The sequence below is a fragment of the Xenopus laevis genome, chromosome 4S (assembly GCF_017654675.1).
Source record: "Xenopus laevis strain J_2021 chromosome 4S, Xenopus_laevis_v10.1, whole genome shotgun sequence".
NCBI classification, from domain to species: Eukaryota; Metazoa; Chordata; class Amphibia; order Anura; family Pipidae; genus Xenopus; species Xenopus laevis.
The window spans coordinates 26,262,122-26,282,407 of NC_054378.1; the positions used below are offsets into that span (position 1 = coordinate 26,262,122).

Sequence of the window (20,286 nt, forward strand, 5' to 3'; positions counted from 1 at the left end):
TACTGTGGTGTTATGCATATAACAAGGCGCCCTTTCTGGTCCCTCCTTCAAGGTTCGCCACTCCTTCCAGGTCCCAAATCAGGAATAAAACCAGTAATAGTGTAATACCATTTATTATTAAAAAATAATTAAAATCAATTAAAAAATTCACACTCACATTTACGCTGGCGGGTTTTGCGCATTGAGTCCAATAAAAAGTTTGTATGGGGTTCACAGGGATGGTCCTGTCAGCTCACTCCAGACTCCCTTGTGGTGCCTTGCTTCTGGGCTGTTGTGTCCCCCAAACTGTGCCTAACGCGTTTCGCTGTGTGTTATCAGCTTCCTCAGAGGCGTAATTTCCATACTGGTTTTTGTCCTGCTTTTTAAAGCTCTTTTCGATGCGTCCGGTCGACTTCTGCCTTCATTTCCAGTTTGTGCTTTCCACCTGATGCGTTCCAACGCACTCACTTCCTCTTTGGCGCACATAATTCTGGATTTTCTTTCTTTTCACATATTGCGATGAAGGCAATATCTTTCTCCTTTATACTGTCACTTGATCGATTTAGCACCTTTTTTGGTTAATAATTTACAGTCCAATAGACTGTAAATATACAATGCATACTTTTTAACAACATGTACAGACATCGGTTAGAGGGGATCATGGGAAATGTAGTTCCTCCTATTTCTTCTAATTTCAAAATTTTTATTTCACACATTCCTTTCTAGTGTTATATATGTGTAATCACCTTATGTTATTCCTTTACTCTTCTATTCTCTATTTCCTTTATCTCTTTTTTATATTCTATAGAGAAAGGCGTGCAGTGCTTGTCTTGTGATGTACCCATAATTAAAATCTTACTCACAATGTGATTGTGTATTTTTCTCCCTTTTCTTAATTTTTCTCGTTAGTTTTTGTGTTCAATATTTTTTTTATATATTTTGTGTTTTTTTATTATTTTTTGTTTTTCTTTTTTATATGTTTTACTTTCATAAAAATGCTCTTAGGTTTATGTCTATATTTAACCCTTGTGGTATGAAGGTGTGCATTTTGTGAATCCATTTGCTCTCCTCTTGTAATGTTTTCCTTATTAGATCACCCCCTCTCCAATCTCTTTGTACTATGCTTACACCCCAGAATTTTAAATCTTTAGCTTTCTGATTATGGTGCTCTTTGAAGTGTTTTGACACACTATGATTCATAACTCCCCTTTCTATGTTCTTTACATGTAATGTAATAAAAAAACACAAAATATATAAAAAAAATATTGAACACAAAAACTAACGAGAAAAATTAAGAAAAGGGAGAAAAATACACAATCACATAGTGAGTAAGATTTTAAGGCGGAAGTCGACCGGACGCATCGAAAAGCTTTAAAAAGCAGGACAAAAACCAGTATGGAAATTACGCCTCTGAGGAAGCTGATAACACACAGCGAAACGCGTTAGGCACAGTTTGGGGGACACAACAGCCCAGAAGCAAGGCACCACAAGGGAGTCTGGAGTGAGCTGACAGGACCATCCCTGTGAACCCCATACAAACTTTTTATTGGACTCAATGCGCAAAACCCGCCAGGGTAAATGTGAGTGTGAATTTTTTAATTGATTTTAATTATTTTTTAATAATAAATGGTATTACACTAATACTGGTTTTATTCCTGATTTGGGACCTGGAAGGAGCGGCGAACCTTGAAGGAGGGACCAGAAAGGGTGCCTTGTTATATGCATAACACCACAGTAGTGGTCTGTAAGTAGGCATTTTATATAGAGGGTGGAGGTGCTTCACCGCTGGAATATATTTTATTTTACAAGAAAGGCACCATCCTTCCTTTACCTCTACCGCTAATCTATACCCCTATCACTAGCTACTTGAAGGAAAAGGAGAATACACCTATTCAACATCTAGTGTATGCACGGGGTGATTTTTTACAATATGAACGTATTACGCTATGCTTGTTTTTAATTTCTGTTGCCACAGGCGCTGATCTCTTCCTATACATACCCCCTTTTGGGAGTATATATACGCTTGATTTTGGACTTATATACAGTTGAGAGACTGTGAAGGGGTCGGCAAGAAATAATCTAAGAGACTGACATTTTTTAATTGGCTACATCTGTAAGCTATATATTGTTTTTATTCTCTTGCTATTGCTGCGGGTCAATATTACTGAGCATTTCCTTGCAAATTAATATGGGGTGGTCAATTTCATTTGTTAAATGTAACAGTCATTTATTTCTAGGGTCTGTAACATTTTATGGTGGACATACCATTTAATATTGGGTGGTTAGTGTAATTTAATCTATAGGATGTTGTAATTTGCCATTGAACATTACTTTTGCGTTTAATGTTTGGAAGTCAGTACCATTTGATGTTGGCAATTGCTTTTCCATTTTAATGTTTGGCAGTCAGTACCATTTGTTGTTGGACATTACTTTTCCATTTAATGTTTGGTGGTCCGTACCATTTAATGTTAGAATTTGCTTATCCATTTATTGTTTGGAAGTCAGTACTATTTGATGTTGGACATTACTTTTAATCAATGAAACATACAAAGTGACTCACTTCAAAAATTCATTTGTGCAAAATCACCACAGCAAATACTTTCAAATTATAAAAATAAATGTATAAGCATTACATCAAAACATACACAAGGCAGTGTCTCCCCCCCTGTCAGCCACTCCCTCCTGATGCATTTTGCACCATTGGGTGCTTCATCAGAGGAGGTGTGGCTATCTTAGGTCACATCCTTTCTATACCTGATGTAAGGACTCACCCTGGTGGTCTAGTGGGCAGCGGGGTCCACCGCCGCTCCTTTGGCGTGGACGCCCGTCGCATTCCTTCGTTCTTCTGTGCAGGTTCTCCTATGGCACGAGCGCCGGTGCACTTCCGGGTTTATGCGCAGGAGTGATGACGTCACATGCAATGGCGCGAAATTCAAAAAGTATAATTGGGAATTTCAGTGTACAAAACATTGCCTGTTGTTAGGTTCAATTAGCTTGTCCCGGGTGTGTTATTCTTCGTGAATCCTATTGATCTTCTGTGTATTGAACCTTGCTGCCTGCCTGAGTACTCTGACCTCTCCAATCCTGATCCTAGCTTGCCTGTGACTACTCTGATGTCTCCAATCCAATATTTGCCTGTCCACTGATTATCCTTCGCTCTCCAATCCTGATTCCGAGCTGTCGGACTATTCTCTGCTTGTGCTGGCCCGGCCTGTTTGTTTCAAAGTGGTTGTCTTCCTTCCAGTATCCTGGTGAGATGATCGTGACCCTTTGCTCATCCAGAACCATTAGCTTTGCTCCTCTCTCAAATAAGACCTGGTGGCATCCAATTAGCCAAGGGCTCCTCCTGAGGTTATAGGCAGAAGCGAGAGCCGAGACCAGGGAGCTTAGCGTGGGTTCTGTATTTAGGGTGCCGTTCGTGACACCTGCACATTTTGTCCCCATACATATTCCAGGGTTTATTATTCACTATATTATTAAAGCTATACCACAGGGCAACTAAAGATGCTCTGACTATTCATTACATAGAAATGGATAAGTTACTGCATCTTCCTCTAGTCCATCAATAAAATATATTTAAATACATGTTTAAGGGTTCAGTGTTATATTATTCCTGATCCTAGCATTTTATCCATGTCTCAAGACAATTAAGTTTATCATATATGCTACTTGTTAACCTATTGTAAATAGGGTTTATTTTTTATATTTTATATATAATCAAAGGCAGGATATAATAATAAGGGATGCAGACCTAAACATTTCTATTCCAAAACAATGCATTACTAATATTTAATGACAATTCAATGACAATTCCACATTTAAAAAACATAATCTACTATAGATATGCATTAACAGAAATGTCTAAATGTTTCAATTGCATGGTACTTTACATTAAAATCAATAATATCAATTCCATTCTGATGTAAGAAATGTTGTTACTTTTTCATTTAATGTTTTGCGGTCAGTACCATTTGATGTTGGGTATTACTTTTCCATGCAATGTTTGTCAGTCCGTACCAGTGGATGTTGGTTGGACATTACATTTCCTTTTAATGTTTGGCGGTCAGTATCATTTGATGTTGGATATTATTTTCCCGTGGAAGCTGCAAACTTCAAAGACCAAATTAGTGGCACACAAGTATTTCTACCTTTGTTTTGTGGCACTTGACTTTTGATCTAAATTTGCAACTTTCTTTACATACAGAGTGCTGTGCATTGAACAAATCAGAAACTTTAGCACTTTGTCTATATATATATTTATATGTATATATATATATATATATATATATATATATATATATATATATATATATATATGCACATTAATGGTTGCTGTTAATATCAAGTTTTGCTCTGAAATATAATATTTAGTGACGGGTGAAATTCGTGGATTTTCTGCGAAATTCACGATACAGCGAAAAAGTTGCAGAAAAATAGTGAAACTCGAAGTTGACGCCCATGTCAATTTTGACGCCGGCGTTAAAGTCAATGGGCATCCGAGTAGTGTTGACATGTGTCGATTTTGACACAAGCGACTTTTGGGAGGCATAATCTCTTATATATCTCAATAATGTGGGTATGGTCTTCAAATAACTTTCCCACCATGGATGTCAAATTTACTGGACCATAATTGCCGATCTTATATTATCATCCCTTTTTAAGTATTGGAATTACATTATCTTTCCTCCAATCCATAGGAACCATCCCAGATAAAAGGAGTCTGAGAAAATCATAAATAGAGGCTGGTCTTAAATTGAATTATGCTCTCTAGGTACCCAAGGGTGTATTACATCTAGTTGTGGCACCTTGTTCACATTCATTTTGAGTAAACTTTTATGTACCATATCCTGTGGTACATAGCCACCAGTGCAGCTATTCTAGTGGGTCTTGGAACTCTGACTCCTCTATTGTATACACTGAACAAGAACTGATTTAGCACATTTGCCTTTATCTGTTACAACCATACCATTATTTAAAGACACTACACTCGCAACTACCATCTTTTCACTATTAATAAACCTTGACAGGATAAGGGCATCTCTGCGACATATTAAGTGGGAAATGCTATTCACAGGGTTAAACACAGAACAAAAATGATGTCTTTAAAATGCTGCTTAATAAATACACTTCAGTATATTCCCCTTATAAGCAAGGAATGTCATTGCACAACAAAACCTTTGTGGTTCAATAGGAGTGTAACATAGTAGCATAGTAACTTTCTAACTTTTTTTTTAATCTGCCTAACTGCCAGAGGAAGGCAAAAAACCCCATCTGAAGCCTCTCCAATTTGCCTCAAAGGGAGAAAAAAAATCCTTCCTGACTCCAAAATGGCTAAAAAGCCATCCAACCCCTTCTTAAAGCTATGTATCAGCCTGTAACACTGATTCAGGGAGAGAATTCTCACTGTATAAAACACCTTCAGAATATTTAGGCGGAAACTCTTTTCTTCTAATTGGAATGGGTGACCTTGTGTCAGCTGGAAAGACCTACTGGTAAATAAAGCATTAGAGAGATTATAATATGATCCCTTTATACATAGTTATCATATCACCCCTTAAACACCTCTTCTCCAGCGTGAACATACCAAATTTGGCCAGTCTTTCTTCATAGCTAAGATTTTCCATACCTTTTACCAGCTTAGTTGCCCTTCTCTGGACCTTCTCTAATACAATAATGTCCTGTTTGAGAGATGGAGACCAAAATTGTACAGCATATTCTAGATGGGCTCTTACCAGTGCCCTATAAATCTTAGCCTATGATTAAGTGTTTGAGACACGAAACGCTTCGGGCTGTGGACACAATAAACTTTTCTCACTTTTGAACATTTGCCTGATGGAAGTTTGCCTTATTGAGTGCCTGCTCTATATTGGTTTCGTCGGGGCCTTACCAGTGCCCTATAAAGTGGAAGATTGACCGCTTCCTGTCGTGAATCAATGCCCCTACAATTAATTTGATGGACTCTTTACAGTTGGTGAAGAACTCTACCCATAAGACTTCTGCCCCCGAATTTCCTAAAATAACCTCCTCATTTATATAAGCTTTTAAATCCTGCCTAACAAACAGACATACCCCTCCTCTTTTTCTATTGCTTCTGTCCCTCTGAAACAAAGTATAGCCGCTGATATTAACTGCCCAGTCATGCGACTCATTCAGCCATGTTTCGGCCACACCAATCACATCATATTTTCCCTCCAGCACCTCCAGCTCTCCCATTTTACCAGTCAGACTTCTTGCATTTGCAAACATACATTTAATACTGGTACCATATTGAACAAATGACATGTGGTCCTCCCTATCCTTAACAGTACCCCCAACCAAATCTCCTCCCCCATTTTCCCTTCCTCTGCCCACTCTCTAATCTAACCTGTCTTCCACTGAATCTTTTACTGAACCCTCCCCCCCACTCCTAGTTTAAAATCTCCTCCAACTGTCTAGCCATTTTCTCCCCCAAAACAGCTGCAACATCATCACTGATGTGCAGCCCATCCCTAGCAAAGAGCCTGTAGCCGACTGAGAAATCAGCCCAGTTCTCCAAAATCCCAAAACTACACCAATCTCTCAGCCACACTGTTGGTTTTGAGGTGGGTAAGAAAAGAAGTGCTTTTAAGGCTTTCAAGTTAGCTAGCACAACTGAAACATGTATCAGGTACAAGGAGGCCAATAAATCATGCACAAAAGCTAAAATCGATATGGAAAGGTTATTGCAGCAAGCAGTAAAAATCATCTAAAATTGTTTTTTAAATATGTAAATAGTAAACAAAAATTAAGCAGGAAGGGGTGGAACCCTTAATATCAGGGGGGGGGGCAGATGGTTGATAAGAACAGAAAAAAACAGAGATTCTGAACTGTTATTTTTTGTCTGTCTACACCAATGAGGAACCAGTTAATGAAGGTTTCCTTAAAGGTGTTGTTAACCTTCCAAAAACCTTTTTCTTAGTTCAGTTGTTTTCAGATTGTTCTCCATAGACAAAGACTTTTTTCAATTGCTTTCCATCTTTTATGTTTTCCCAAAATGTAATTAATGTTCCTATCTTTAATGTTTCAGTCTGGCAGCTCAGTAATCCAGGTGCATTTTGAACTCTTACAATTTGCTACATTTAGTTGATACAATTAGTTCATAAATTTCTCAGCAGTATCTGTGGAATATTAGCAACTATTGGATCAATTGTAACAGCTGCCTTTAATGAAACTCATGGATTCTGAAACCGACTGCATTGAAAAAAGTGTTAGTCCCTATTAATGATGAACGGTTCACATGTTAAGATAAACAAAGGTCGGGACCGGATGGTATTCATCCCATGGTACTTGCCAGACTTATTTAATTTCTTTTTCTGAGAAGGTGAGCAGGGACCTCGATTCTGGGATGGCAGTGGATGTGATCTACTTAGACTTTGCTAAAGCATTTGATACAGTACCACACAGAAGGTTACTGGTAAAATTAAAGAATGTTGGCCAGGAACAACCCCTTTAATAGTCCCAATTTTAGTAATACTACTAAATATGCATGGTTCATGCATGAGAAAATTCAAAAGCGACTAGAACATGTTAAGATAAACAAAGGTCCGGGACCAGATGGTATTCATCCCAGGGTACTTAGTGAGCTTATGTGTAATAGATCTTGCCAGACTAATTTTAATTTATATTGATGAGAAGGTGAGCAGGGACATTGATTCTGGGATGGCAGTGGATGTGATCTACTTAGACTTTGCTAAAACATTTAATACAGTACCACACCGAAGGTTACTGGTTAAATGAAGGAATGTTGGCCTGGAACATAACATTTGTACCTATATAGAGAACTGGTTAAACTATAGATAACAAAAAGTGGTGGTAAATGGAACATTTTCTAATTGTAGTAGTGTAGTTAATGGAGTACTGCATGTCTCTGTACTTGGTCCTTTGCTTTTTGGCTTGTTTATTAATGACCTGGAGGTAATTATTGAAAGTAATTTTTCTATTTTTGCTGATGATACAAAATTGTGCAGAACTATAGTTACCATGAAGGGTGCTGCCACTTTGCAGAGTGATCTGTCTAAATTGGAAAACATTTATTTTCTGTTTTTTTTTATTTTTTATAAACATTATATTAGATCACATTTTGGTCACTATTACCCAGGGGTTCAATCACTTGCACAAAACTTGTATTGGTTTTTGCTACATAGTTTTTAAAAAATAATTTTTGATTACTTCCTCCCCTCCTCTTACTTTGGCATTGGTACCTATGTGTACCAAGACACTGTCCGCTGCTTGGTCTTACACAGCCCCTCCCAATAGTCTGTCCACTTCTTTCACCATATGTGAACACTAGCACCAGACAGTTTGGCATGTAGAGTTCTTGTGTCAGATTAAGCAACATAATGTACATAAGAATTTATGACACGTATGAGTACAGGAGTGAAAGGGAGTTACCAGTGGCAGAAAATATAGATATTGATATTGCTCCACAGCACAGAAATACAAAGAACTGCTCTTACAGCCTAGAATATGGTTCTGCCTCAAGGTCAAAGTACTAGTAACCATCAGTCAGGGGGGTTCACAAGCAATGTTCCCTCAATTTTTCTTGGCTGTGTATGCAAAAACATTATTGTATGCGCACTTTCTAAACCTATGTTCACACATTTAAAAAACAGTGTGCACAGGTCAAAAATGAAATGTCCTCACGTAAAATTCTTTGTGAAAGCCACAATTTGTGTATGCTGGTCTCAAAATTTGTGTGTGCACACATTGCTCAGAGAAATCTCTGGGCCCTGGTTCTAGCCACCTTCCATGCAAGATTAGTTGTCCGGGCACTTTCCTAGTCTTCAGTGAGATTCTCGCAGCACAGTCTTGTGCAAGCTCATTTCTTGGGTAACCTGAACAAACTGGTGATCCCTCCCAATGTTACCAATATTTCCCCCACCCAGATAGTGGAAGACACTTTTCACCAAACAGGTTTGGGTGTGCTATGTTGGGTGTGGAGATGCCTAGGCTAAGGTTTTTTGCTCTGTAAATTGTCAGGGAGCCAAGAGCTGGTGTCCACTGTTTACAGAAAAATATAAACCTAGCAAGTCTGTGTTGATTTGTAAATTAATGCCTGTAGGCTGCTGCCTGAATGAAATAATTTTTGGGCTTTAACATGGGTTAAAGTCTACTTATACAGTATTCATTTCATTCCAGAAAATTATATTTATCCATAGCACTACACCCACTGAAACTATATATACCAATATCTATATTTATTGTAGGTTTTAGCATCACTAAAGCTTTGAATATTATGCTTGTCCAATAAATCATCCAATTATAGAGAGCCCACACATAGGTATCATGCCTATGACTAGGTGTGGGATCACATTAAATATATTAGGATAAGATAAGAGCCTGTGAAATAAAGCAGTTTGAACTTTTAACCGCTGCCTGGACTTCTGAGAAGTGTGTGTTCAAAAATACTTTTTTTTTTTGCTGATTTGTTTGATTCAAGATGCTTTTTACTAGCCACCAATCTGATATACAGTATACCAGATACACAAATAAGTGGAGTAGTGCAGGTGGTCATCAAGCTGCCAGCAGGTATGGAGGCTTTTGTCTTTTTCTTCCAGTGCTGACAATTTTGTTCCCTATACCATTTGGTATGAGGGTCCATTTATCCTGACTATTGACTATAAAACACTGTTAAAAGGCTCTCTATCAGGGAAATTTCTAAAAAAAATTCTAAATATGGTGCTTTCAATAGAGGTTTTTCTTCATGAAGGTCAGCCAAGCACAGGGCCAAATTTCAAGATGTCTGTGTCCCTAGGCCCCTTCCCCACTTGCAGCAGACCCCCCTCTGCACTCGCACCCTCCTCAAACTCCTTCCCACTGCTTGAACTTCCTGCTGGTCCTCCACTTGAACCAACCTGCTTTCCCCAATGGCACTTTTACTTTGCGCACTCTTCCACCACTCGACTCCTCGCTGCTCGCACCATCACCAACCTCCGCCCCCATCTGCTGCAGATCCAATTCTCTCAGTCTGCAAAAACAAAAAAAAAACCAAGGTTGAGAACAGCAAAGCCACCACTCTTTGTGCCCTTAGTCTAAAGGGGCATGTGTACAGATGTGCTAGTTTACTGAGCAAGCTAGCAAATTACTATTTTTGTTATCTTTTGACTCTTTTTGTGGTTAATAATATTTTGTTTCAGTAAGAGATAAAGGTAATTTACTATGTTACTATATTACTTTCTTGGCTTTTACAAGCAGAACACTTTCTTGTAAATAAGTATGATGCCCTTGGTATATGATTGTTAAATTATACATAACTTTTTTGTGCATAAATAAATCATGGTGTTGATTACTCATTTGTTTAATACTATTTTTGGTGGCATCGTGTAGTTGCAAGTAATTATTTGCTTTAAGTTTAGTTATAAGATTGAATAGTATGTAAATAATTAATTTATGCAAAAATAAGATTCATATCTCCATTAGAGATGTCGCGAACTGTTCGCCGGCGAACTTGTTCGCGCGAACATCGGGTGTTCGCGCTCGCCGGAAGTTCGCGAACGTCGCGCGACGTTCGCCATTTTGGGTTCGCCATTGTTGGCGCTTTTTTTTGCCCTCTCACCCCAGACCAGCAGGTACATGGCAGCCAATCAGGAAGCTCTCCCCTGGACCACTCCCCTTCCCTATAAAAACCGAAGCCCTGCAGCGTTTTTTCACTCTGCCTGTGTGTGCTGAAGAGATAGTGTAGGGAGAGAGCTGCTGCCTGTTAGTGATTTCAGGGACAGTTGAAAGTTTGCTGGCTAGTAATCGTTTTGATACTGCTCTGTTATTGGAGGGACAGAAGTCTGCAGGGGTTTGAGGGACATTTTAGCTTAGGTAGCTTTGCTGGCTAGTAATCTACCTTCTACTGCAGTGCTCTGTATGTAGCTGCAGTGGGCAGCTGTCCTGCTTCTGATCTCATCTGCTGACTGCTGCAATAACAGTAGTCCTTGTAAGGACTGCTTTTATTTATTTTTTTGTTGTTTTACTACTACTACTACTACTACTACTATAAGAGCCCAGTGCTATTAGTCTAGCAGTGTTGGGGAGTGGGACTGGTGTGCTAATCTGCTGCTCCTAGTAGTTCAGCAGCACCAACTTTAATTTTTTTTTTTAATATTCATTTTTTTTTTATTTTACTTTTTTTTATTTTACTACCGCTGTAGTAGTGTATAAGTTGACCTTTTAGGCATTATTTGCCCTGTAGGCATTATTTGCACACTGTTTTCTTCAACCCGCCATCGAGCTGTGTGACCTTGTTCACATTCTGTCTAAATATCCATAATATTACCGTCTCCAGAAAAAACACCGGAGTCACTTTTTTCAAGCAGCCATAATATATTTTACGTAATCCGTATCCACCGCTGTAGTAGTGTATACGTTGGCCTTGTAGGCATTATTTGCACACTGTTTTCTTCAACCCGCCATCGAGCTGTGTGACCTTGTTCCCATTCTGTCTAAATATCCATAATATTACCGTCTCCAGAAAAAACACCGGAGTCACTTTTTTCAAGCAGCATTCATATATTTTACGTAATCCGTATCCACCGCTGTAGTAGTGTATACGTTGGCCTTGTAGGCATTATTTGCACACTGTTTTCTTCAACCCGCCATCGAGCTGTGTGACCTTGTTCACATTCTGTCTAAATATCCATAATATTACCGTCTCCAGAAAAAACACCGGAGTCACTTTTTTCAAGCAGCATTCATATATTTTACGTAATCCGTATCCACCGCTGTAGTAGTGTATACGTTGACCTTGTAGGCATTGTTTGCCCAGTTTTTTTGGCCACAGCCACTGAAGCACAGAGGCCAGAAAAAATATGCCATATAAATGCTGAAAATAGTCATTTTTTGCCATACGTTGACTCAACGTATATGGCAAAAAATGACTATTTTCAGCATTTATGTGGCATATTTTTTCTGGCAACTGTGCTTCAGTGGCTGCAACCAAAAAAACTGGGCAAACAATGTCTACAAGGTCAACGTATGGCGAAAAATTACTATTTTCAGCATTTATATGGCATATTTTTTCTGGCAACTGTGCTTCAGTGGCTGCGTCCAAAAAAACTGGGCAAACAATGTCTACAAGGTCAACGTATGGCGAAAAATGACTATTTTCAGCATTTATATGGCATATTTTTTCTGGCAACTGTGCTTCAGTGGCTGCGTCCAAAAAAACTGGGCAAACAATGCCTACAAGGTCAACGTATGGCAGTTGTTTAAAGAGAACAGTAGATTACTAGCCAGCAAAGCTACCTAAGCTAAAATGTCCCTCAAATCCCTGCAGACTTCTGTCCCTCCAATACAGAGCAGTATCAAGCAGATTACTAGCCAGCAAACTTACTATCATCTGTCCCTGAAATCACTAACAGCTCTCCCCCTACACTATCTCTTCCAAGCACACACAGGCAGATTTTTCAGATACATTTTTGCCCTTGATCCCCCTCTGGCATGCCACTGTCCAGGTCGTTGCACCCTTTAAACAACTTTAAAATCATTTTTCTGGCCAGAAATGTCTTTTCTAGATGTTAAAGTTCGCCTTCCCATTGAAGTCTATGGGGTTCGCGAACCGTTCGCGAACCGCTCGCATTTTTGCGCAAGTTCGCGAATATGTTCGCGAACTTTTTTTCCGACGTTCGCTACATCCCTAATCTCCATCTGTTAAACTGCTTAAACTGATTGTTTATTAACGATTATGTAATTTCCCCACAGGCTAATAAGGTACAACAACAGCGGGTACCACCTCTACCACGACAAAAATCTTTTATTCCCCCGCAAATCCCAAACCCCTTTGTGCATGAAATCAACCTGTCCCCACTTACCAAGTTAAAGGTGAGTGAGTGCTGTGTATTGCTTAATAGTAACTTTATATCTACAGTAAATCTCTGTTACGTAATGTAAATGTTAGAATAGTAACCTCTGCTGTATGCTTGCAAATGCATAGAGTTTATCAGGTAAAATTGGAGAGCAGAAGTTAATTGTATGTGCTGAAAATTATGATATGATTGGTATCATTGAAACATGTGAGAGCGAGAGGAAACATGTGACTGTGCTGTGAATTTGTATAGCTATAACTTTTTTAGAAGGGATAGAGGGATTAAAAAGGGTATAGGAGACTGTCTTTATGTACAGCCTGAATTAAATTCATGCTTTAAAGAAATAAGCAATCATAGCACTGGGGAGGGTGTGTAATGAGTAGAGATCTCTTTATGGATATGGATATTACTTAGCACTTATTGACATTGAACCCTGTTGGCCAATTTGCTGTTCAAATTTTGTCAAATTGCTCTGCAATCATGCCTCCTAATAGTTTTGCACAATTTAGCATAATTTGCAAAAATAGAAACAGTACTTTCAATGTCCACCTCCATTAAAAGAACAGTAACACTAACAATTGAAAGTGTTTTAAAGGAAAACTAAACCCTAAAAATTAATATGGCTAAAATTGCCATATTGAATATACTGAACTTATTGCACCAGCCTAAAGTTTCAGCTTCTCAATAGCAGCAATGATCCAGGACTTCAAACTTGCCATAGGGGTAACCATCTTGGAAAGTGTCTATGACACTGATATGCTCAGTGGGTTCTGAGCAGCTGTTGAGAAACTAAGCTTAGAGGTCGTCGCAAATTATCAAGAAGAAAATGAGGTTGGCTTGTAATATAAGCTGATATAGGCTGATAAAATTCTGATGCTAGTTGCACTGGTTTCTGTGCTGTTGTGTAGTTATTATCTATTTTAATTACTTATCAGCTTTATTTTGTGACATTTCTATTCTATTTGTTCTGTATATTGTGAGTGGGTCCCTAAGCTCAGTAAGTGACAGCAGCACAGGACATGTGCAGTGAATTAGCAGAAAAGAAGACGGGGAGCTACTGGGGCATCTTTTGAGACTCAGATCTTTACTGTGGTTGCCTTGGGCTAGTACAGAATCCCGAAACATAATGGATAACATTTCTAGCCTGCATTTATAGTTAAGCTTTAGTTCTCCTTTAAGGTTTTTGCTTTACTGTAGTTTATATAAACATGCTACTGTGTAGCCATGCGGTCAGCCATGGGGTCAGCCATTCAAGGCACAGGTTACATAGCAGCTAACAGATGCCCTCTGCAGAATACCATTGTATTCCATTACAGAGCTAATCTGTCAGACAATAACCTGTGCATATTCCCCCTTTCTCTGAATAAATAAATGTCCCCATGGCTTCACAGCTGCTTGTTTATATAAACAACAGTAGTCTTTCTAAAGCAAGAACACCAGTTTTATCAGTGCAGGGAAACAGTTCATTATATTTGAATTATTTTAAACTTTAAACACTTTTTTTGGTGACTGTAATGAACTAGTTAAAAAGCACAGGTACTCTAACAGCACAGGTGCAATTAGAAAAAGTTCTATTTACCACCTCTTTGCAATCTAGTAGGGATGCACCGAATCCAGGATTCGGTTCAGGATTCTGCCTTTTTCAGCAGGATTCGGATTCAGCCGAATCCTTCTGCCAGGCCGAACTGAATCCTAATTTGCATATGCAAATTAAGGGCGGGGAGGTAAATCGCGTGACTTTTTGACACAAAACAAGGAAGTAAAAAATGTTTTCCCACCCCACCCCTAATTTCGGATTTGGTTCGGTATTTGGCCGAATCTTTTGCCAAGGATTCGGAGGTTCGGCAGAATCCAAAAAAGTGGATTCGGTGCATCCCTACAATCTAGCCATAAGCCAGTTCTTTATCCACGTGCACATTTTGGGGCTGATTCACAAAAGGTCAATATTCCTTAACGCACAGTTTTGTGCGTTATTTAAGACTCGTTATTTAAGGAACGATTCATCAAAGTATTTTCACATGCGTTAATAGACATATTGCAAGCTTTAATTCTATATTTCTGCACAGCAGTATTCTAATTGCATTGTGATATTTATAAAATAGAATTAATCCTAACGCATTATTCACTAACATCTTTTAATCGATAAAAGCATAAAATAGTGTGATAATTACTGTGAAATTTAACACCTCCCAAGAGTAGGTGTTACTAAACAACATCAGATGAATTAATAGAGGAAGATGTAGGGAGGTGCTGTAGGACAGCAATTAAAAACCTTTATGAGGAACTGGAGACTTACCTACAGCCACTAACACATGTTCATGATACCTTGGGCAGATCCAGAATGCACTACATTATGTGTAATGGAATTATATTAAGTTTGTCAGGGAAAGGAATGACTAGCATACTGCAAAAAACAGACTTCTACTCTGCAAGTGGCATCCCGAATGTCTTAAATGCTATAGAATGCACTAATAACGTGTGACAATATCAAATGCCTTAAAACACCACACAAAATAACGCACAAAATAACGCATGCTATAAAATACCGCACACAATTCAGCTAAAATGAATGTAAAAATATAATTTCTTAAGTTAGACAAGTGAACTTTTATTGAATCGATCGTTAATTCTAAAAATATAAGATGTGATAAAATGTTTAAGGCATGCTATAAATAACATTCACTTTTTCGACCTTTAGTGAATCGGCCCCATTATGTTCCAGGCCAATATTCCTTAAAGGGGTTGTTCATCTTTCTAAAACCTTTTTAAAGTTCCATTGGTTTCAGATTGTTCACCTGAAATAAAGACTTTTAAAAATTGCTTTCTATTTTTTCATTTTTGACTGTTTTTCTAAAATTGAAGTTTAAACTTTAATGTTCCTCTCTCTCTAGTGTTTCAGTTTAGCGTCTCAGCAACCAATTACTGAGCCTCATCTGTGGGATGTTTGTAACTATTATATCAGTACTAACAGATGCAGGATCAGCTGATCCTACACCTGCTCAGGTGCCACTGGGTAATCCACTTTCCGTACCTGTGAGTTCTTCCCCGGTGGAACTTAAGATCTGTTTGCCTCATAAGTTCATTGGTGACCAGGGTAAATTTTTTGTTTTTTTGAGAGGCATGTAAATCTTACCTCACTTTTTTGCCCTGTTCTTTCCTTACAGAGCAGGAAAGGGAAAGATTTGTTATGACCCCACTACAGGGTAATCCACAGATTTGGGCCTATAGCCTGCCCTCTTCTGACCCAGTTCGCTACTCTTTGGAAGCCTTTTTTAGGGTGATGGCAAATATTTACGATGACCCTGACCATACTACCTCTCCTGAATCTGCTATCCATAACCTTAAGCAGGGTAGGAGGAAAGTCGAAGTGTACTGCAGTAAAAACAGGCTGGAATGATAAAAATAAAGCTCTTCGTGGTCAATTAGAGTGGGGCTCTCTGACACTGTTAAAGACAGCTTAATGAATTAGCATTCTCTGACCTCTCTTGTTGCCTTAATGCATTTCTCTGTTCAAATCAATTGAAGGCACAGAGAGAAGCGTCAGGTGAGTCACTCCCTCTATGGGGTATATTTATCAAAGAGTGAAGTTAGAGATCACCACAGTCCTCTAGCGTGAAATTCCACCACTTTCATTTCTATGAGACTTCTAAAAGAGTATTTATCATTGAGTGAAAGTTCATCCTCTGCCAAATAGGCCTTTCAAAATCCCATAGAAATTAACTCTAGAGGACTGTGGCAATCTCAAACGTCACTTTTTGATAAATATACCCCTATGTCTGAAGCAATGGTTCCTAGTCCAACTAAGGACTCTACCCATTTTCCCCAAGGAGAAAGCTTGTAGACTCTCCTATGGGATACATAGTAACATAGTAAGTTAGGTTGAAAAAAGACACACGTCCATCAAGTTCAGCCTTTTAACCTGCCTAACTGCTAGTTGATCCAGAGGAAGGCAAATAAAAACCCATTTGAAGCTTCTCCAATTTTCCTCAGAGGGGGAAGGAAAATCCTTCCTGACTCCAAAATGACATTTTCCCATACTTTAGCCACTACTTCCCTTGAAGTTTTACTTTGCTCTTACTGTTTTTCACTTTCTCCATCTAGGCACTACGATTGTGCTATTGATCTGGTTCCTGGGTCTTATCCTTCTAGGGTTAGGACTTGCACACTCTCTCTCCCTAAATACAAGCCATGGAGGAATACATTAAAGAAAATCTCCAAAGAGTCTTCATAAGGCCATCTATTTATCCCACGTTTATTTTTTTGTAAATATGAAGGATGGTGGTTTACAACCTTGAATTGTTTATAGAGATTTAAATATGATCACCATAAAATATCAATAACCCCCTTCCACTGTTCTCCGAACTCTTAAAAGGGGGTGAATGGAAGACTGCATTTAATACTCATGATGGGTACGATGAGTACCTAGGAAAGCCATTTGGGCTATGTACCAGCCTTCTTCCAAGAATTTAATATTTTTTGTGATCTACTGAGATGCTACATAGTTTATTTAGATGATATATTTTTATATTTTCTTCTAATGTAGCAGAACATTGCTGTCATGTGCAAGAAGTACTACATAGACTGGGATATAATTATAAGCTAAACTAGAAAAATGTATTTTCGATGTGCCTTCTGTTAATTTTTTGTGGTACCTTACATCTTAAAGGGGCTTGGAGATGGATCCAGTCAAGGTTAAAGCAATTCTAGACTAGACACAACCCCTTTCTTTACGTTCTATCCAGAGATTTCTAGGTTTTGCCAGTTTCATATAGACAGTTTATCAAAGATTTCCCTGCAATGGTGGCTCCAATTAATTCTCTTACAAGGAAGGGAGCAGATCCAAGCATAGGCCTGATGAAGCTGTAAAGGTTTTTAAACTTCTAAAAGAGGCATTAACCTCTGCTTCTGTTCCCTGCCATGCAGATTCTGCTCTCCCTTTTCTGGTTGAGGTAGATGCTTCTGAGATAGGGGCTGGGGCAGTACTCTCTCAGCAACACCCTGTTACCAATAAGATACATCCGTGTGTCTTCTTCTCTAAGAAATTTTCGCCTACGGAAGCTAATTACAGGGAATGATTGGCCATTAAGTTTGGAGACACCTTCTGGAAGGGGCTAAGCATATGGGTACAGTTTTTACTTATCATAAGAACCTGATAAATATTGAATCAGCACCTGAATTAAAAAAAAATTAAATATTAAATCTGCTAAATGTTTATATCCTAGACAAGATAGGTGGGTGCTATTTTTCACTTGTCTAAACTTTATTATAACATGGCAGGCTCTAAAAACATGAAGGTAGATTTCTTATCTAGAAGTTTTGTCTCCAATCCACAAGAGGTTCTTGAGCCTGAACCATTGTTGCTAGGGAAGTGATTGTGGCAGATCTTGTCCCAGAGAATTTACATAAAGCTGTCTTGTCTGAGACTCACAATTTCAAACTAGCTGGGCACCCTGGCCAAAGCAAAGCATATTCCCTTAATATTGCATCTCAAACTCTGTGGTGGCCATCTTTGGGGTATGATGTTAATAATTAAATTGTGTTGTATGTCAACAGTCTTGGCCATCTAGGTCCTTACCTCAGGGTTTGCTGCAATCACTTCCTGTTCCTGAAAGGCCATGGACTCATATACTCATAGATTTCTTTGCAGATTTACCTTCCTCAAATGGGAATATGGTTAGTAGATATCTGGGTTGTAGTACATCGGTTAGTAAAATGTGTGCCTTTATTTCCCTTCCTTCCCATTCCTCTGCTAAGTCTCTCACTAAACATTTCTTTAATATATTCAAATTTCATTGGTCCCCATTGAATGCTGTTTCTGATACGGGTTCAATTTGTTTCTAGATTTTGGCAGGCTGTTTGGTCTCTTGTGGGAACTGACTTGTCTTTTTCTACTGCTTACCATTTACAAATTAATGGCCAGACAGGACAAATCAGTCATTAGAACAGTACCTTAGGTGTTACATTTCCTGTAATTAGTTCTTATGGGCAGACATGGGCTGAGTTTGCGTATAATAATGCTACTCATGCTTCTACTGGGGAGTCCTCTTTCTTTTCAGTCTATGGTTTGCACCTGAGGGTGTTTTCTTTCTCTGTTTAATGTTCGGAGGTTCCTGCTGCTAATTGCTTAGTTGAGCATTTTTCCTTGGTTGAGCATCTTATGCTGTGCTTCCCCAGAAAAGGGCTGCCAAAAGACACTGGTGAGAAAGAGAGTCACCTGAGTATCAGGTTGGTGATAGAGTTGTCTTCTAAAAACATATTCCTTTGAAAGTTCCTTCGTTAATTTTAGTCTTTCCAGAAGTAAAATACAGTATCTGGTACACTGGAAATGTTGTGGTCTTGAGAAGAGATCTTGGGTATCTGCCTCTGATATCCATCCTGAACAGATTCATGTTAAGTTTCCTGATAAGCCTAGGGATCCAGTAGCCACCTCTAGAGGGTGGGGGTTTAATGTAATGGTATCTAGGGGTCTAGTGGTGCATGCAGGATCTGGGTGTGATTGTCCGTCACTTTCGGGTTTTTGTTTTGTTGTTCTTGGCCCCTTTAAACATGTGAATTTTGTGGTGTGTGCAATAACATCACAATGCCGCAAGGGCGGCACAAAGTGAAATGCATAATATTTAAAGGGGGCCACAAACTAGGGGGCATTGCCCAACATAGGTTCTGTTTGCTAATAGCTCCTGGGTGTACCTGTGCCTGATCCTGACTTTGATGTTTGCTGCCTGTTCTGACCCTGTTGCCTGTATTTGACAGAGAGCAGAAGGCTCCTCCCACAACAAAAGGCAACCGTTTTAGGCACAGGTTTGAGGTCCTTGTTCTGAGTTTTGGGAGACTGTGCATGACACCCAGCTAACTTCTCAAAAGCACCTCAAAAGCGCATATTTTTATATCAACCTCAATATCAATACTTTATCAAACCTTAAAGGCTTTGCAATGTTTTTCTTGCTTACAAGGGTGATATACTGATATACTATACTTTCAGAAAAATTACACTGGAAGACTCCTAGATCCCTGAACTCAGCACTCACCAATAGTTTAATCCCCTATAACTACAATCTGTTTAGGTCTAGCTCTGTTCTCCCACCCACCATTACTAGAGAAACTTTTCTGCTGGATGTTAGAGAGATCAGCCCTTTCTAGGACTGCCAGTCATGGGGTTCACATTTATATCTTATTCACACAATCTGACAAACCCTCAGAGGAGCTTCCCTCTTTCTATTCCCCAGACACATCCTCTAGATCAGGGATCCCCAGCCTTTTGAACCCGTGAGCAACATTCAGAAGTAAAAGGAGTTGGGGAGCAACACAAGCATTAAAAATGTTCTTGGGGTTCCAAATAAGTGCTGTGATTGGCCATTTGGTAGCCCCTATGTGTATTGTCAACCTACATTAAGGTTCTGTTTGACAGTACTCCTGGTTTTTATACAACCAAAACTTGCCTCCAAGCCTGGAATTCAAAAATAAGCACCTGCTTTGAGGCCACTGGGAGCAACATCCAAGG

The 20,286-nt window shown here is 38.9% G+C and overlaps 1 protein-coding gene across 7 annotated transcripts in view; it reads left to right on the forward strand.

Moving 5' to 3' along the window:
• The window catches only part of lpcat2.S (lysophosphatidylcholine acyltransferase 2 S homeolog), a 154,180-nt gene that overhangs the window by 8,482 nt on the left and 125,412 nt on the right, over nucleotides 1-20,286 (forward strand). For 6 of the 7 annotated variants that reach the window (XM_018260416.2, XM_041561090.1, XM_041561091.1 and 3 more), the window contains exon 2: nucleotides 12,685-12,804. The exons of the other annotated variant lie outside the window; for it this stretch is intronic. In XM_018260416.2, coding sequence (XP_018115905.1) covers nucleotides 12,685-12,804 — 120 coding nt within the window. The remainder of the gene's footprint in view (nucleotides 1-12,684; nucleotides 12,805-20,286) is intronic. 7 annotated transcript variants of the gene reach the window in all.